Here is a 19675-nt window from a genome sequence, read left to right on the forward strand (position 1 = left end):
TAAAATACACAAAACCCTATAGAAATTCTAATTTATATTTGAGCTTCGGCTTGTAAGATATATAAATATTAATATCTGAACCTGTAAAGTAAGAATTGTATCGTTAACAGTTTCCTCTCGCTCTTGTCGCCTCCCCGCGGGCGACCGGGGCGGCCCGATCTTCTCCTGTTTGCGCCACCCTCCTCTCCCACGGCCGCCGAGCAAAGCCCGCGTTGTGCCGGCGATGGCGGATCTTCTTCACCCGCGCACTAGGAGGACATTATGGGGCGGGCTCCGGTCTGGTGGCATTGCGCTTCTGGAGGCTCGGGTTCGGTGGCGTCTGAGATTTGATGACGGCGCGGAGCGCAGACGCTCCAGCGGTGGTGGGGCAGCGCCCACTCACCCCAGATCTAGACCTATGGGTTTCATCTAGGGTGGTGGGCCGACCTATCTCCTCATCCATGGAGCTCCTTGGATATGGTGTGGCTCGTTCAAGGTTGAGGCTGGGGATGGCGGTCTTTATGGGCCAAGGAGCGTGGTAGAACATCTTCTAAGGACGTAGTGGTTGCACGTCACCGTCGCTTACTCGATCCATTTTAGTCTCCATTATGTTTATTCTTTTGTTTGCTTTTGGGATGTCTTTACTGTGCCCCATCATTTTCTGTTTCGAGGAACCGTACCGTTCATGAAAAATGCCATCATTCCTTATTCTCATATTTACCAGCTACTCTAGTGTTTATCTGTGATTTGAGGATCGGAATGTCTTGGTGACGAATGATTGCTTCAATTGTAGGCGGCATATGCATCAAAGTAGGAATGACGATGCCTATGATGATTTCATTAATCTTCCGCCTCCTTGGTTCTTCAATACAGTAGGTCATATGAAAAGAACATCACTAAGTGTTTATGTGTCCGTAGTCCATACGACATGTTTAAAGCATCTCCAGCCGCGTCCCCCAAAGCGTTCCCCAAAGGGATTTGGGGCGCGCCGGACAAAAAATACGTTTCAGCCGCGTCCCCCAAAGTCCATTTTTGTCCGGCGCGGCCCGATACAGTGTCCGGCGCCCCGAGCCCGTCCCCGTCCCACAGGGGACGCACCGGGGACGCCGGACACAACGAAAAGCGAGGCGGGCTCCCACATGTCGGTGACTATTTGCATAAACCGTTGGTTCGCGCCTCTTTTCTCGTCGCTCCTTCCTTCCCACGCCTCCCACCCCACCACCGCCGCTGGATTTCCCGGCCGTTTGGGCGTCTGATCTCTGCTGAGAGTCGGCACCGTTGTCGCGGCTGGGGCTCCCGCCGGTCGTGCCGCCGGCGCCGCGTCGCCAGCGCGTCCCGAGACGCGCCGTCAAATCCGCCCCACCTCCGCGCACGGAAGGTGCTCGACGACTTTCCGAGTAGGCGCGATTGGCCGATGTTTGTTGCGTCGTCTGCCCTCGGCGCAATTTTAACCATTGATTTTGCTTTAGCCATGGACAACGACGATGAGATGGTTGCCCCACTGCCGGAGGACGAGCAAGCCTTCGACGACGACCTGCGGGAGCATTTTCTGATCATCGCGTCCCTCCAGGACATGCTTGACGCTGAGGCGGAGAAGAGGAAGAGGCCGCGCCGCGGAGGATCAAGGCCGGGAAGAAGGAAGTCGAAGCCCCGGCAGAGGATGGAGGGGCATGTCATGCTGCACAACGACTACTTCGCCGACGAGGCAACACATGCCGAGCAATTTTCGGCGCCGGTACAGGATGAGCAAGGGGCTGTTCATGAATATCCCCCACGGCGTTCGAGAGTTCGACCCCTACTTCAAGCTCAAGCTCGACGCTGTAGGCGTTCTCGGGTTCTCGTCGATTCAGAAGTGCACCGCCGCCATGAGGATGCTTTCATACGGAGCACCTGCCGATACACAGGACGACTACCTTCGCATGAGTGAGTCTACTGCCATTGAGTGCATGTACAAGTTTTGCCGAGCTGTGGTGGGAAAGTTTGGCAAATACTATTTGAGAGGGCTAACTGAGGAAGAGACTGCAAGGATTATGGCACAAAATGCTGCCAGAGAATTTCCTGGAATGCTTGGAAGCATCGATTGCATGCACTGGGCATGGAAGAACTGCCCGTTTGCTTGACAAGGTATATACAAAGGCCGTCATGGATATTGCAGTGTGGTGCTTGAAGCTGTGGAAGATTATGACCTGTGGATTTGGCATTCTTTCTTTGGCATGGCGGGATCACACAATGACATCAACGTGTTGCAGCAGTCTCCGGTGTTCAGCAGACTAGTGGAAGGGCATGCTCCACCATGCAACTATGAGATTAATGGCCACGAATATACCAAAGGCTATTATCTAGCCGATGGTATATATCCAAAATGGGCCACTTTTGTCAAAAAAATCTCGAATCCATCAGGTCTGAAGAATTCTCACTTTGCTACGCGACAGGAGGCTTGCAGGAAGGATGTCGAGCGGGCATTCGGTGTGCTTCAAGCACAATTTGCCATTGTCCGTGCACCTGCTCTAAGCTGGTCTCACGACCAAATGTGGGAGGTGATGCAGGCTTGTGTGATCATGCACAACATGATCATCGAGGATGACCGCAAGAATCATGCTAGGTCACATGTTGGTCCCTATGAGTGTGAAGGCCCTCTTGCGGAGGTTGATCATTAGTTGCCTGCTGATTTTGCTGATTTTCTCGCCATGCACGCAGAGATCCGTGACAGCAATGTGCATGAGCAACTTCAAGCTGATCTCGTTGAGCATTTGTGGAGGATCAAAGGAAATACCGTGGCACCTTGATGTAGCATCTACCACTATTTATTATATTTATTTACTTGTTTTATTGTTTGTTGTAATTTAATTTGAAAACAATCCTCGCAAACATTTTTATTCATATGCTATATTTGATAAATGGTTCTGTGTTAAAAAGAAGTATTTTAAATGTTTGGGGGCGGCGTTTGGGGAACGCGGCTGGGGAGCGACGTCCCCCAAAGGCGGCACGAACAAAACACGTCCCCCAAACGCTCAATCCGGCGCAGCTTGGGGGACGCGGCTGGAGATACTCTTAGTGCTTAGTGATGTTCTTTTCATCACCTTAATAATGTACTAACATTTTTAACACATGACAACGAGATGAAGCTATGGCTAACATACTGCTCACTAGAAGATGCTGTACTTTGATTAGATTATCAATACATGCATTTGCCGATCGACTTTGGCAGACAAACATTTTATTATAGTCGAGTAATAGAAGATACACGCACAACCACGGAACATACATATTACAGTAAGCAATGCTGTTAAATTCTGGCTTCCTCCTCTACTTGCGAAGCACGCCGTCGGTTCCGGCGAGCATACTGTACTTGTCGCGGCGAGTAAGCTCAGTGCATTCGAAGCCAAGCGCGTCACCGAGCCGCTGCTGGACCCAGTTGGCGACCTCGGCTCCGCTCCTGCCCCCCGCGCGCGTCCGATCCCGCGGCACGGCGCCCAGGAACTCTACCCGGTAGGCCGGCGCCGGGTTAGCGAAGAACGCCACAGGGTCGAGCCACTTGCGGCCGCTCGCCGTCGTGCCGTACAGCGACGTCACCTGCGCGTCCAGCGCGACGGGCTCCATGTCGTCGGCGAGCTCAGCGAACAGCGGGCTGAACCGCAGCAGGTAGGGCTCGCGGCACGTCGTGCCTTCGGGGCAGACCGCGAGGTCTCCCTGCTCCAGCAGCCGCGACATCATTTCGGCGTCGCGGTCGCGGTCGCGCGTGAGCCGCACCGTCCTGATGGGCGCGATGATCTCCGAGAGCCGGCTGAGGCTGTAGGTCACGGCTGGCACTGGCTTTTGCAGCGCCGCCGTGAGCATGACCGGGTCGACCAACGTCCGGTGCGTGCACACGAACAGGACGCCCCTGCGCTTGGCCGCCGTGTCTTTCGCGAGGCCGGAGGCGCGGAAGCGAACTCCGAAGAGCGCGCTGGCTGCGAAGCTGACGTTGTAGGGTAGGACGATGCCGATGGAGATACGGATGACGGAGAGGATGAGGCCGAGCGGAAGGAAGAAGAAGAAGGAGAGCATGGCGGAGGCCGTGGGGAGGAAGGCGAGGCGGCCGTCGTGGAAGATGAGCGGCTTCGGGTACCTCTCCCGTGGTAAACGGGAGGTCTCGGCGCTCTCGTCGGTCACGCTGTACAGTTCCTGCGGCAGTCAGGTGATCAACGGCCAAGAGCACAGAGAAAAAGGTCATCGAAAAAAAAGCAGAAGAAACGGATGTCGTCCTAATATCAACTGATGTGTATATACAAAGCGAAAAACTAGTTGGCCAGTAAATTATGACGGCACTTTATAAGAATCTAATGAAAATATCATGAGCATGTTTCCCATATGGACTCTAATTACTCTCCTGCTGTCCTGCACCGGCACAAAACTGAATAGAAAGAACAAGAATCCGGAATCATATTTGGTGCACATGAGCACCCGTGCTCTCAATTTTTAAAATATTTAAAAATTGAATTTCTACGATTTAAAAGTTGCCATATTTATTCCATGAATACACACGCATGTTCTGAATATTTGTTTTCCGTAGAAATTGCATAGTATTTTAAGCTATAGGAAAATAACAAATTTATGGCTACGTATAGAGGCATATAATTGTCACAAATTTGTCTTTTTTGTATAGCTCAAAATACAATGCATTTTTTCTCCAAAATTCCTACGGTATCTTCAAAATGTTTATATGTATGTGAGTATTTAATTTCAATTTTTTTAGAATCCAAATTTTTTTTTTAAAAGGAGCACTGGTGCTCATGTGCCAAAAGCACTTTTCACAAGAATCGTTGGTAGTGAAAGAACTAACCTCTCTAGAAAGTTCAACACAAAATAATCCTCACATTGAAGGCACCTAGGCTTTATTTTGGTACTATAGTTTTGTTGGGGTTAGGGGGAATAATCCCACCAAATTTTAAATCTCCACTTGTTACTAAAATCATGTTTGGTACCAGAGTATTGAGCAAATTTAATTCCTCCACTTTTCCCTAATTTCAGTGTACTCTACCTCTTGTGGGGGGTTGGGTGAAAATAGGGGTTTCACCCAATATTTTAGAGTATTATCCCCATTAATTCCCACAAAAACTATAGTATCAAACAAGGCTTTAGTGTGTCGCCAACTTCATTTAATGGTAATCCGTTGTAGCGCAGTATTTCTAGGGGAAACATCTTTTTTAGCGCAGGGGCTTGTTTGGTACTGACAACCCACTTGACTCGCATCCGGTGACACAATATTAGGATGTTTGGAGTTCTGTGATCCCTCATGTTGTACGAACCGGTTTTAAAATCATTTTGGGCTATGCCTAGGAGTAACGCCCGGATCGTCCGTTCCTAGTGAGCCACCCTCACCTCGCGCTCCGCCGATGCAAAAGAGCATCTTTGCCTACACGAGCGCCACCGAGTAAGGAGATGGCGCAAGCTCACTCACACCGTTGCGAAAAGCGAAAAGGGAGGCGAGAAGGATTCTATCACCTCCCGTCGAGCACCCTCCCGTCCACTCTCACCGCCCGATTCGAAATCTCCACCCCCCACTTTTCGAGCTCCACCTTCGGTCATAGGGCAGGTAAGCGGCGCACTATTCTGTAGTCAGCAACGACGGCAAGGCTACCTCCTCTTCTTCGAGCAGTTCTCCTTGGCCGTTAGCCATGACTATAGTAATCGTACCTCCTATTCGGTTGCCCAAGTTTACATCTTGGTAGGTTCAACAAAATCTGCCTACGATTCGCATGCGTAGCTTGTAGGATAGAATTTTGCAGTGCCATTTGCCATGAATTTTGTTGATCTAGTATAGGTAGTGTAGAAATGTGAAACTTGTAGGGTGAAATTTTGCACTTCGATGAGCTTGTTAGGTGTGTAGATTGACCTTCCGTTCTGTGGAATAGTGGTTGTACATATGATGTGTAACCTGTTGCAATGATATGTGCTCTGTGGAGTGTGTAGGACACATTCTATGAGGACTTTAACCAGACCATGGTATGCATTGCGAATCGTAGATCTCCTCGCAGGTGCCTGATTCGTAGCCCATCACTGAGCCACAAGTGTTGGCCGACAAGGGCCCTGGCTTCCCTCGAGGCCAAGGTGGCGACAGAGGTGCGGTAACGATGGCTGCCACGAAGAATTCGAATGCCAAGAACCGCACTGACGCGAAGAAGGCCATGAAGGCGGCGTAGAAGGGGACCACGAAATGGCTCCCCTTTATGTCTAGCTTCGTGCTGGAGAAGATGTGCGAGCTCATCAAGACCGACATCCGCATTGGCAAGGGCTTCAAGTCCACCTCATAGGCATGTCCAAAGCACTCCTCGATCAGGTGGTATATACTAACCCCTCATGTGGATTTTAACTATGATGTGGTGGTATATATTAACCCCATGTGGATTGTAACTATGATGGGGTGGTATATACTAATGACTCATGTGATGGTGACCTTGCAGTGTGTGGATGACACCTTCTTTTGATGTGGAGGTAGGTTGACACCATACTGGTAGTAGTAGTAAGATGAACTCGTGATCCACTTTTGCTAATCATCATGCATGATCCTCTTAGTTACAGAGCTAGTGTGGACATGCTTCCTTCTAACTTATGTTGATGCTTATGATCATGTTACTTGCTTGTTCTTCTTGTGGCATGGAAGTGGTGTGTGGTGTTCAAAGGGAGGCATCCTCGAATCTACAATTTATGGTGGATCTTCCAAGAGCAAGTTAATGGTTTATTAGAAGAAGCACACCTGGAGTACGTTTCTTGACTGGTCAGGCTATGGATATTCAACAAAGCATCATGAGCAGTGTATCATGAGGTAGTGCATCATCAGCCAATGCTTCTTCAGCTAGAGCATCATCAACCAATGTTTCATGAGCCAATGCATATTCTACATATGTCATTAGATGAAGCACCTCTAGACCGGATTGAAAGATTTCATCATCGTCTACATGATCGTCAGGGTCTTGTTCTACTGAATCCTCTATGATCGATTGTAGCATGGAATGGCATGGTAATCTCACCACAATTGAACCATGGTAAGATTATGGTAGCCTCATGTGTGTAACCTAGCACCAGTAGCTCACATCAGCACGACCAAAATGGGTTGTGTGGAGGACACCAAACGAACTGAACTTTGTTTTCCAATAGGTACACGACTGGAACTTGTTTGCAATGGGCTAAAAGCCAAGAGCCTGCCCTTAGGAGCCCCAAAATTGGCCGAGGCTAGCTACCAAACGCGCCCTCCGTGCATGAGTATGTGAAACAACATGCGGCAAGAAAAAAAGGGCATGATTGGTTGCTCGGGAAAGCCTTTCTCGCATGACTTGGGCCAAAAAACGGACAGTTGGTGGCTGGTAAGCCACAACAAAAAAGATTCCCTACACAACACGGTTCTGAAAGCAGCCTAGATGCACGCAAAACGTGGCCCGACTAGAACGCTTGGTTCGGCCGTTTCTCCGCGGCCAGGCGCTGGCGAGCGCGAGGGGGAGAAAATGATGCACGCGTCGGGAAGAGCCGGAGACACCGCGACACCTGGGGATAAAGCGAGCCATAAATCCTCTCACTGCCCCATCTCCCCTCTCACTCTCGCCCTTTCTAACTCACCCTCTCCTCTCCCTTCTCTCTCCTCTCGACACCGGCGGTTGTACTGCCGCTGATAGATCCAAGACCACCGCGAGCAGGACTGAAGAGCCGGCATTGGGGGACGCCATCAACCAAATATTTCTTCCTCGCATGCACGGACCCCCTCTTTTCCGGTTCAAGCTCTGCTCGGCAAGGACATCCATGGCGGTAAGACCCCGAATCCAAGCTGTTAGGCTTCAATGTTCATAGATTTGCGGTTATGCGATGTTCGATGTAGCCTTATTTCGCGCATGCACTCTAAATCTGTGTACTTAGCGGTTATATTGGGCTGTTCTTCCTTTTCTAGCTTAAATAATGGCTTCCAATCAGTACATCGGTGTTCATGTACTTGGTGTTTGCAACAATGATCTTGCCATTAAGGCCATATCTGGTTTTTAGGTTCATTTGTAGTCAGATTGGGGGTTTACTGTTCATGACGATGATTAGGCGGTAGTGCTAAGTAACTGGAGAGATGTTTATTCAGAACCTAGTGCCATGATCGAAGTCCATTGTTTGATCATGCAATAGGTTGGTCAAACATCTCATACATTTGCTCGTGCTATGTTTTATGAGGCCTGACTATACATGCCCCCCCCCCCCGATGATTACATGTTAGTTCTAAACCCTAGTTTGTTCAAAACCGAGCCTCGGCTGAACTGGGTGTTTTGAAGAATCGGGTAGCTATGTTGAAGAATGTGTAGAGAATGCAAGCACAAGTCTTGAGGGCTAGGAAGGAAGAGTGAGAGGGGGAAAGAGAGGCAGTGAGGGAAGAAAAAGAGGCACTTAAGGAAGATAAGAAAACATTAAGAGTATGATGTGTTTGATCTCCTAAAACTAAGTTATGTAAACAAGGATAAACCAAAGAGGATTAGGGCTATTTGTGATGAGTGATGAAAGATACACTGGCATGGTAATGTATGAGTGAACCTTGTTTCTGTGTGATTTGTTGTATGATGCCAACTAGTATGATCTGCAGTGTTTGATCACTAGTATTTATGTTCGTTCAGATTTAACTTTAGTGGTTTGGCCAATGATTGAAATCAGGAATGATCCGCGACTTTGGGGCTTGCAACACACATATGTCTTAGCTAATGGATGCATCGTAAGTATGAGGACTATCGTGTTTTTTGCCAATGATATGATGTGTCAACCAAATGACACGACAATTGATGCTATCCAACCTTGTACAAAGCACAAACACTCCTTCCTTGTGCATTGTACTTGGTTGAATAGCATCAATTGTGGTGTTCAATGATTTGAGGCCTTATAGTTTTGCTTCCATCATGTTTCTTCTATGGCCAATGATTTTTATGTTGCACAATGCAAGGCAAGGGGTTGTCCATAAGCCTCGTCCTATGTGCAACAAGATTGCTTATACACTAGACTTAGTTTGCGGATAATCCTTTTGCCTTGGGTGTTCAATGATATGAAGCCTTCTTTGTCCTGTTCAATCATACTATCATATGTGGCTCAACCTGCATCCTTGCTCATTTTTATCATCACACACCTCTATTTTTGCTCATTCAAATTGCTTCATCTTTTTGTAGTGCTCAAAGATGATGATGGGTGGACCGGGCAACTTCTTTGGCGAGGGCTGTTCCAGCCAAGCTGGAGAAGGTAGCGCTGCCAAGAGGACTAGGGGTCCTGCCAAGGTTGGGCATTTGCATGACGACGTCGGAACAACCCACTTTGCTAATGTGGTGTTGTCTCCGGTGTTGGAAATGGTCCCAGTCCCAACAGTCTTCCGGTAATACCTTGGCACCGTCCCAAGGACGATCATCCTTAACACGAACATCGGCTGCTCCTGGATGGTCAAGCTGAGAGACATCAAAGGCACTATCTTCCTCGATCAAGGCTGGTCTAGATTTTCCATTGCTCATCAGCTCAAGATCAGCTACTTCATGATCTTGAAGATGCTCAGGGGCGACGTCTTCAAGGTCACTATTTTCGACTATACCATGACAGAGGTGGTCCAGAGGTGCCAACAACATGATCCGGCCCTTGCCATGATCGACGAGTGAAGATGTTCCTGGTTTATGTATGTTACTATGTTTAATTCCGTGTTGAACAATGTCTACTATGTGTTGAACAATGTCTACCATGTGCTACTGAACAATATCTGCTAGATGCTCAAAAGTGGTGGTAACCTCACCATTTGGGGAAGAAGTTATCACATTCCTCGTTCTGCACATAACCAAACATGGTACTGAGTTTTTTCCAATCGTAAAATAGCCTATCAATCGAACTGCCTATCGTTTCTCAGTCCAAGCCTAAGTAAAATTGCTAGCATATAAACCCTATCGTTTCTCAAGCCAAGGCTAAGTAAAATTGGTAGCATCTAAACGTAGTGTCAATGCTAACCCAAACCATGTTTCCACTCATACGATGGCTACCAGGCCAAGTTACACCTGACGACACGAAAGGAGAAAAACCGCTGCGTACAACCAATCACGCCCAAAAGCGGGCTCTTAACTGTCACCAAATATCCCGTGCCTATGGACTAACCACAGATTGGATCTCACATTGGACACACTCAGTGTGTCAACAAGTTCATTTGTTCATTTATCAATTCTGCAGTGCGATCGATGTTGTAGATTGACCACCCACAATGCCTAAAAGGCCTAAAAATTACTGTCTTTTGCAGAGTTAACGTGGCAGCCTATTCTATTCGTACTACCTAACATCACCACGCCTCTAGCCTGTCGCGGTAGAGGGAGTTGTGACTCTATACTACGGTAACGTTGTCCAAATATTAATGCAGACCGTTGAGATCGCGAGACGCTGAAAGTGATTCCGAAAAGTAATTCACTCGCTCTCCTTACAACAACGAAAAGGAGCTCCAGCAGATGATTGGAGCTGATTGTTTAGATTCGAGCTGACGGGTCTCTTTACATATCTTACTTAAAAAAGAAATGTACAACGCCCAATCATCTCGTCCAAATCTGCATCCTTCCGAACAAAAAGATCACAATGAAAAACCTGGGAGCATATTGTCTTAGTGCCTGTTTGGTTTCTAGCCAAAATTTACCAAGCCAAAGTATGGTTAGCCACGAAAGTGCGGCTAGCCACAAAATTATGGCTTAAAATATTGAAACCAAACTTTAGTAAAACTTGACAAAAAATGTTGAGTTTATGAAAAATGAACCATGCATGTAATAAAGTGTGGTAAGTCAAAATGTGGCAAAAACCAAACACATGACAAATAAACTATAACTGCCAAATTCTAGCTTGACAAATTGTGACTTGAAACCAAACATATCTTTAATTTTTAGGCCGTATAAATCGCCAAGATCAAGTTTTAGCTTTTGTCCCATTCCAATATGGGTCAGTGCTACGTCAATAAGCAGCAGTACATTCTTTGTGATCCATAATAAATGTCGAGGCTTTAGGTCAATTTAGACGAGGGAGTGAGCTCTTGGTCTTTTTCCCATGACTCCGATTGCCGACGGCCTCCTGACAAGTCCGGATTACCGTGGACCATGAGGAGACAGCTAATTCAGACAGATACACATATCCTCACACTAGCCACCGAGGCTAGCAGCTAGCTGCGATTATGAGCGAAAAAAAGTGTCCCAATTTCCTAACTGCCGATTATCTGTCGGACACTTGTGCTTTAGCTGACCAACCTGCCTATGGCCTGAAGCGGTCTACACTCTATACCGGAAGCCGGCCAGCTTGTTTGCCTTTTCTTCAGAAATTATAGAGAGTACCTAACAGCCAGGACGAGTACTACCTACCTGTTCCAGCTAAACCCAAGCTGAGGGGAGCACCCAAAATATAGGTGAGCTGCATAATATATTAATAGAAAAAAGATTTGGCTCAGGAAATCGGGCCCAAAAACCATACATCCCGCACAAATATCGGAGCCTCGTCGCGCACACGATACCAGACTACCGACGACCAAACACACACCACCAAATCCGGAGCCGCTGCTCCAATGTCCCCTGCTCGGAGGCGAGCCGCAACGCCGCACGGCATGGACGTCTTGTAGCCCAAACTACCAAGGGGACCACCCGCAGACAATGAACGCCGCGCCAAAAGATCCGGGGCCGCCGCCCCGACATGCCAGCCACACCGACCGTCCCGTCGTGTAGGCCGGGCCGACGAGCTCGCTACCCACGTAGCACCAACACGCCACCCATGCCTTGCTAGACCATGACCACACCCCATGGAGTCATCGTTGCAAGACCTTCCGAGACCGCCGCCTCGGCGTACGTCAACCGTCCGGGGCCGCCGCCCCGGCATCCACCACCCCCGACAACAAGGCAACCATGCACAACTGGCACACATCTACCGCACCACGAGGAACACAGACTCCAAAAGCGGCGCCTTCAGGAAGGTAACGGCACAATATGTCGTCGCCGCTCGCTCCGAGGAGCAGAGGTTTTCACCCGGAGAACACATCAACTCGCGACAGCAGGAGACCAAGCTCCCCGATGAAGCCCTCAACAGGGGAAACGGTACCAAGGGGCCCACCAACATCAGCACCAATGGTGCGAAGCTTTCGCCTGGAGTGTCAACGCTGTCGTCAGGCCCAACGTAGGCCCTGGCCGTAGGCGTGGCCAGCCGAGCAGGGGACCTTGTTGCTGTCCACCAAACACCCAACACTCGCCTGAGTAGCGCGTCCCGGCCAGACCGCTGCAGGAGGCAGCAGATGGGCCGCCCACCGCCAAGCCCAGGCCGCTATGACGTCGCCCTAGACACAGGCTCACCGAAGCCCAGATCGGGCCCGACCGCTGCATCCCCCGCGCCTCAGCCAAGCCTGCCACCTCGTCGCATGGCAACACCATGGCTTCGCCGCGCCGACAAGCGCGCCAAGCAGCGCCATCCTGCGCCCAAGTCCGGCGCCCGGCCCGCGCCTCCGGCCGACGAGATTGCCCCGCGCAGCCTGCCTCTGGAGAGGGGAAGGGAGATCCCCCCGCCGCCATTGCCGGACGGGGCGAGTTGCAGACCGGACGGCGAGCTGCAGAGAGCAGCGAAGGCCGGGTCCGGCCCGCAAGCCCGCCGCCAGGGCCGGCGCGCCGAGGCACCACGGCGAGGACGACGTGGGCGCAACGAGGTGGAGGCGGGGAAGCGGCGACGAGCAGGACGGCGGCGGGCCACGTGCAGGAGCCCAGCGCGGGCGGCGGAGACCTCCGGGACCGGCATGGTGGCCTCCCTCCTAAACGGCCATGCGGGGGCCCGAGAGGCATAGATCCTCGCCGCCCCCGTCCTTGGCGGCGCATGGCTTCGCCGGCAGCGGCCTCGGGAGGCGACGAGGAGGCGGGCAGAGGGTGGGGAAGGTGGCGGTGGGGAGCTAGGATTTCACTCCCCCGTCGCCTGGAGCAGACGATAGAGGAATGCCATGCAAAGATGCACAGGGGGATTGTAACGTAGTACCCCTGTTTACCAACTGCTTCAACATTTACTGCTAACAAAGTAGGGGGTACTAGCAACACAGGGGGAAGTCATGTATTGTTGAAGAAAAAACAGGCCACCATGCATGATGAATGTTGAGCACGCACAGCACATGCTCCTATTATTTTTGTAAAATGCAAAACGTACTATATGGTTAGAAAAATAATTCACATTTTCAGACTATTTCGGAATGGTGGCCGGTGGGACTTAGAGCATCTTCACTCGTCTCCCCGAACAGGCCCCTGGCGTGCCATTTTTTCATCCGGACGGCGAAAAATGGCCCAGCCGCGCCCCCGGTTCCTCGTTTTCGCCGGATTTGGACTTTCATCCATCCGGAGAGCCCACGCCAACCCCGGCCTACCGGGGAGCGCTCGGGGACTCCGGACGAAGCGAAAGCGCGCGAAACGCCGAGAAATCTCTCCCGCGCTTTCGTTTCGTCTTCGCCGCGGAGGTGGCCCCGACCGGTCAGCGACACGCACATCGTCTTCCGCGCATGCATCGTCTTCCGCGCGCAGTAAAGGCTGCCGCCGGTCAGCTCGCCGCGGACGCGTCGCATTCCACGCGGCATTAATCGCCGGCGCCAGCCGCGCCTATATACGCCGCTCCGCTCGCCGCGATGCGTATCCCTGCTCCACTCTCCCTCCACTCTCCCTCCACTCTCCCGATGGCATTCAACGATGAAGACGGCGCAACCAACAACGGCTTCCCCCGCCGGTCGCTCCACGCGTGGGAGGGGCACCTCCTCCACCAGGCGGGGTACCCCTGCCCGCCGGACACCAGGCCTCCCGGCGGCGGGTGGCGGCTAAGTGCTGGCGGCGTGCCAATCCCGCCGCCGCCCCAGGGCCACGCCCTTGACGCCGCCATCGAGGAGGCTCGGATGGCGATGACGGAGGAAGAACGCGCCGACCCGCGTCACCACCCCGAGAACTACACGAGGTGGAATTCCTTCTTCCTCCGGCGGTGGGAGCGGGAGCTGGCGTCCTACGACGGCCCGACGCCTCCGCCTCCGCGCAACAACGCCGCGGGTCACCGGCGTTGGTGGAGCGCGCCGAATAGGACGCTCCACCACGTCCTCGAGCACATCGAGGGCGGCAACACCCCGGTGCTCACGATGCCCCCTCCATCGAGGGCATCAGCCAGCCGCTGCCGGGGAAACAGCTGGCAGCCATGGCGCATGGCTGCCAGCTCGTCGTCTTCCGACACGGCATCGAGGTCGCTCTCCTGGCCGGCGCCTTCCTTGGCGCCGGTGAAAAAGGAGCCGGCTTCCCCGCCGAGCAACCGCACGCGCGGCGGCGGCGGCATCGTCATCCGCGAGCCCTCGACGGCACAAGGACGGCTCCGCCCGAAGCGCGAACAGGACACCTCCGGCGAGCGGAAGCGCAAGCCGGCGAAGGTGAAGGTGGAGGAGGCCGAAAGCGCCGAGGACGCCGCCATCCTCGAGGCCATCATCACGAGGTCCCTCCAGGACCTCGTCCCCGCTGAGAACGCCATGCCGCTCGACCAGGCCTGCGCCTGGCCGAGGGAGCAGTGGGAGAAGGAGGAGGCGGAGCGGCAGGTGAGGCTCCTCCAGGACGTCGCTCGCTACCGCCGGCCAGCGACTCCTCCTTCCGGCGCCGCCGTCCCCGTCGTCGACCTCGAAGCCTCCGATGACGACCTGTACAAGCCTACGCCATCCCCACCTCGCACCAGTGGCCGATGGGGAGACGCCGGCCAAGGCAGCAGCCAGGCGGCTTCGGCGTCGCCGCAGTTCGACGACGATGGCTCCGACGATGATGGCGGCGACGGCGACATGGACTACACGGTGTTCTACCGCCATTTCGGCATGTAGAGCGCCGTGTTTTAATATTTACAGTTCTATTCCCCAAGCCGAATTCGAAATATAGTCGAATTCGGTCTATATGTATGAACTTCGCCCTCTATATAGTAAATATCATTAAATTTAGTCTAAATTCGACCGTTTTATGCCGTAGTTTGTCAAGTTTCCGTTTTTCAAATTTAGATCGCTGTCTTCGCCTGAGTTCGCGGCTGGGAAACTACTCCTCCCCACGCCAAATTTACGTCCAATCCGGACGTAAATTTCCCCGGATTTCAGCGTGGGGAGGGCAAACGAGTGGAGATGCTCTTAATTACATGAAGGTCTCTAGATCTCTCTCTCTCACTCACTCACTGTCAAGAGAGAAATGTGTTCCTCTCATTATTTCTTAGACGCATCAATAACAAAAAGCGTGTTTGGTGCAAAAGTAGACATAAATGACAATTAGCGTTGCCCTTTAGTCCAAAGTTCTACGCACTCCTCCGTGCATCATCCATAAGGCGAACTACACCGATACAGAGTTAAGTGTAGAATGTAAAGAACGGCATTACACGTACCTTGCAGTAGGGGACGACGAAGTGATCGAGGGGGTTGGAGCTGCCGACGACGGCAACGTCGGCCATGGTGCCGTCCGTTCCGAGCACTTCCCTCAAGGCCGGCGCTCCTGGACCTGGCTCGGACAGCAGCCCGGTGAAATAGCAGCGGCCTCCAACCTTAACAATCTCAAGTTCACACCCAACCACCACGTCCGCGGCCATGTATTCTTTCAGGAACCACTCCGCCATCACCCTGGGCGCGCTCGTCACCGCCACCTTCCTCGCCGCCGGCAGCCACAGGTGGTCGTACACCTGCGCGTTGAGCCTCTCCATGTAGAACTTGGGCAGGATGGCGCGGGCAACGAGGTCAGCGTCCCGTGGCCTGAGCCCGACGAAGGTGACGAACGCCATGACCCGGATACCAGCAGCCAAGTGCTGTCCCAGGACCCACACGACGGGGAAGCAGCAGAGCAGGAGCAACGCCCGGAGCAAGCTGCCGCCCTCGCAGGCGACGAGCATGAAGTAGGGAAAGAGGGCGGTGGACCTCAGGAGCCCGCCGTGGAAGTCAAACACTACCATCCTGCCGACGGCGGACGGGATGGTGCACCTGGAGACGGCGGCGCCAGCGGTGGATAGCCTGGTATTGGAGTTACGGTTGTACTGGAAGGCATCGCTGCGGAGCTTCCTCGCCGCGCGGTACAAGTTGATGATCCAGTGGGCGGCTATCTTGGGGAGGATGCGGCGGAAGGACATCTTCCTCCCACAAGCTGCTGCGCAGAACGGGGCTTGTGCAAGCTTCAGAACCTAGCTGCCAACTTAATCATACTCCGGCCTTGGTTTAGCTTGGTATTTCTAGTTTGTACAAGCTGGTCTGTAGGCATGCAAAGTGTCTGGTACTGGTGGCAGTCGTACCAGTTGCACTGCGGGGAAAAGGTGTGTGCGTGTTTATATAGAGATTGATCCGGAAATGATATTATGTAATGCTTGGGACGGAAGAGCATCTCCAGCCGTTGGGCTCCACAGGCCGGAAATGATATTATGCAATGTATTTTTTGATCTGGGAGGCTCATTTTCCCAGCGGCGAGCCTAGGATGGATGAAAAGTTTTGACAAAAAACGCGAATTTAGATAAAACTGGGCGAATTTCGTTCAAACATAAGCGAAATTTAAAGATATTTAACATATATAGGCGAGTTCGTACATATATAGGCCGAATTCGTACATATATTTGAATTGGGCCAGTTCGAAACATAAAGCAAAACTAATAACGGCCTTCTACATGCAGAAATGGCGGTAGAAGGCCGTGTAGTCGCCGCCATCGTCGTCGTCGCTCAAGTTGTTGGCGTCCTCGGGCGGCAACGCCTCGTACCAGCGGCTAGAACCCTGGCCTGGGTTGCTGGCGCGTGGCGGCGTCGGCCGGTAGAGGTCGTCGTCGCTGCTCTCCTCGAGCTTGATCAGCGGCACGAGCCTAGGCGCGACGTTCGCTGCGGCGCTGGCCGGTACGGCGGCGCGGACGGTGCGTTGCCGCGCGGCAGCCAGGTCCAGCAGCCGACGCTGCTGCTCCGCCTCCTGCCGCTCCCAGTCCCGCCTGGACCAGTCGAGCGCGGCGTCGATTGGGAGCACGTTGTCGGCGGGGACCAGGTCGTTGAGCGACCTGGCGATCGCCTCCGCCACCGCGGCGTCCTCGGCGCACTTCGCCTCCTCTTCGGCGAGCTGGTTCGCGGCGGCGGTGGCTTCCTTCTTCGACGACTTCCTCTTGCGGCCGCACGAGGGAGAGGAGGGTTGGTCGCGGATGACGAGGGCGCCGCTGCTGCGCCCCTGGTCGGCGGTGGAGACGCTGGCTCTTTCTTGACGAAGGCCGGTGTCGACGGCGGAGGCGCCGATCCGCCGGACCTGGACGCGGACCTCAACCCAGACGAAGAGGAGGACGGCGCCATCCTCCTCGGCTTCCAGGAGCTACCGTGCCGGCGCGACACTGTAGCCGCCACCGGCGACGGCATCCCAGAACGGGGAAGTTCCCACCCTCGATGTGCGCGAGCACATTCTCGAGGGTGCGGCCAGGCGCGCTCCACCAACGGTCGGCGGCGTTGTTCCTAGTTGGAGGAAGGGGAGGCCCATCGTACTGGGCGAGCTCGCGTTCGTACCTCTGCCGGAAGAACGTCGTCCACGCCTCGTAGTTGTCCGGCCAGAAGCGCTCCTCCGCGCGCTGCTCGTCACTGAGAGTCTCGAGCACCGCGTCGATATCTGCTTCCCGGGCGGCGCGACCGATCGTTGACGGCGGGATCGGAACACCGCCCGCGTTGAGTCGCCATCCTCCGGGCGCCCGGAATTCCGGCGGCGCAGGGTAGCCCACCGCGTGAAGGAGCCGCCCCTCCCATTGGTGGAGAGAGCGGCGGCCGAATCCATTGTTCGCTGCGCCGTCGTTCGCCATTGCTGATCGCCGCTAGCTCTCGCTCGAGATTGAGGAAGATTGGTGGTGTGAGAACATAGAGACGGCATGGTGAATGCAGCCAGACGCGGTAGTTCGGCGATAAATAGAGGGCGACGTGCGTGAATCCGAGGCGATGGCATTAGCTCGCCGCGTGGAAGTTACGCGTGCGGCGAAGACTGACCGGCGGCAGGTTTTTACAGCACGCGGAAGACGATGCGGTGAGGACGACGATCGGTCTTTCTCGCCGACAAGTCGGGGCCACCACCGCGTGTGAAGTTTTCTCGGTGTTTCCCTCGCTTTCGTTTCGTCCGGAGTCTCCGAAAGCTCCCCGGATGCCGGGATGACCTGGGCTGCCCGAATGGATGAAAGCCCAAATCTAAACGAAAACGAGGATCCGGGGGCGCGACTGAGCATTTTCGTCCATCCGAATGAGAAAGAAAAGTATCCTAGAGGCCTTCCCGAGGAGATGGCTCAAGATGCTCTAAGGGACTAACGGACAGGAAATTATGGAGGTAGGTGGGAGAAATTAAGGAAGGTTTCTGGCTTCTAGGCCGCTCTTGGAAAAAACATGCCGCCCTAGTAATTAAGCCTCCCTTCCCAAAATATGTTGTACAGAATATAACTTTTAGTTAATTAAAATCAAACTTCGTACGAATTGACCAAGTAGAAAAACATCAACATCTATAATAGCAAATGCATAAAACATATTTTGTTCTAATAATATTAATATAATATTGTACATGCTTATATTTTTTTGGTACATACATGGTCAACCTTTATAAAGTTTGACTTTGACATAACGTTAAAGGAGATTATCTATCCAGATTATCCTGATTTTTAACATCTTGTTACTAGCAAATTAAAATCAAGCTTCGTAAGAACTGACCAAGTAGAAAACAATCAACATCTATAATAGCAAATGCATAAAACATATTTTATTCTAATAATATTAATTTAATATTGTACATGCTTATATTTTTTGGTACATACTTGGTCAATCTTTATAAAGTTTAGCTTCGACTTAACATAAAAGAGATATAATCTATCCAGGTTATCAAGATTTTTAACATCTTGTTACTAGCTGAGAAATATACAAGTAAGTTTGCAATCTCTTTTATCATCGATCGTTTTGTTCACTTGATCTAAACCTTCATTTTTTGTCGGACATGTAAGTTTTAGGTTAACATTTACGCTGTAAATGGTTTAGGAGATTTACTATGTCGGAAATAATTGTTGTTTTTATATATTATTTGCATAATGGATAATTTAGGTGGCCCGGTTTATTGTGACTACACAAAATGGACAAATCTCGTAGCCCACTTTTTCAGGACCTCAACGTGCGAGGTTTAGCTCTACTAGTTTGCACACAATGTTACAACTGCCAGCCTTCAGCATGCGCACAAATTTGATCAGATTTATGATAGAGCTATTTGATCCTAAAACAGAGATATTCGTCGTACAAGACAAGGCAGGAGCTATAGTTGCAACACCCTGTAGATATAGAATACATATATGGTCTACGTAATGACGGTTATTCTGCTTTCGAAATAATTGATCAAGAATGTCTAGTAAGTAGTACCGGCTAGTTATCTCAGCAACTTTAGTGGAAATCTAGTTATTTCTGAATTGATTGCTGACACAGAGAACACTTCCGATGATGAATTTGTGCGGAAAGTAAAGCTTGTGCTAATTGGCACGGTTCTGACGCCATATGCCCCAAGAACAATCGATAGAGATCACTGCTGTTTAGTGGAGGATGTTTCTAGACTGTTTAAAATTAACTGGAATCACTTCACATTGCGTTACCTCAATAATTTGTCGGCTTACACAAGAGCAGCAAAAGTAAGCCGACAAAAGTAAGCCGACAAAAGTAACGAAATGTGAAGTGATTCCAGTTAATTTTAAACAG

The 19675-nt window shown here is 51.8% G+C and overlaps 1 protein-coding gene across 1 annotated transcript; it reads right to left on the reverse strand.

Moving 5' to 3' along the window:
* Positions 1–3174: 3174 nt before the first annotated feature.
* On the reverse strand, positions 3175–16223 carry LOC124668275 (glycerol-3-phosphate acyltransferase 1-like). Its single transcript, XM_047205445.1, has 2 exons — positions 15358–16223; positions 3175–4143 (listed from the first exon to the last, which is right to left on the reverse strand). Exons 1-2 carry the CDS (start codon positions 16087–16089, stop codon positions 3286–3288), a joined length of 1590 nt encoding a protein of 529 aa, XP_047061401.1. The 5' UTR covers positions 16090–16223; the 3' UTR covers positions 3175–3285.
* Positions 16224–19675: the final 3452 nt, after the last annotated feature.

The sequence above is a fragment of the Lolium rigidum genome, chromosome 6, assembly GCF_022539505.1.
Source record: "Lolium rigidum isolate FL_2022 chromosome 6, APGP_CSIRO_Lrig_0.1, whole genome shotgun sequence".
NCBI classification, from domain to species: Eukaryota; Viridiplantae; Streptophyta; class Magnoliopsida; order Poales; family Poaceae; genus Lolium; species Lolium rigidum.

Coding starts and splice junctions, on each gene's coding strand:
- LOC124668275 (XM_047205445.1), bottom strand. CDS start 16,089: ATGTCCTTCCGCCGCATCCTCCCCAAGATAGCCGCCCACTGGATCATC. Junction 4,144..15,357: donor TCGTCGTCCCCTACTGCAAG/GTACGTGTAATG, acceptor TGACTGCCGCAG/GAACTGTACAGCGTGACCGA.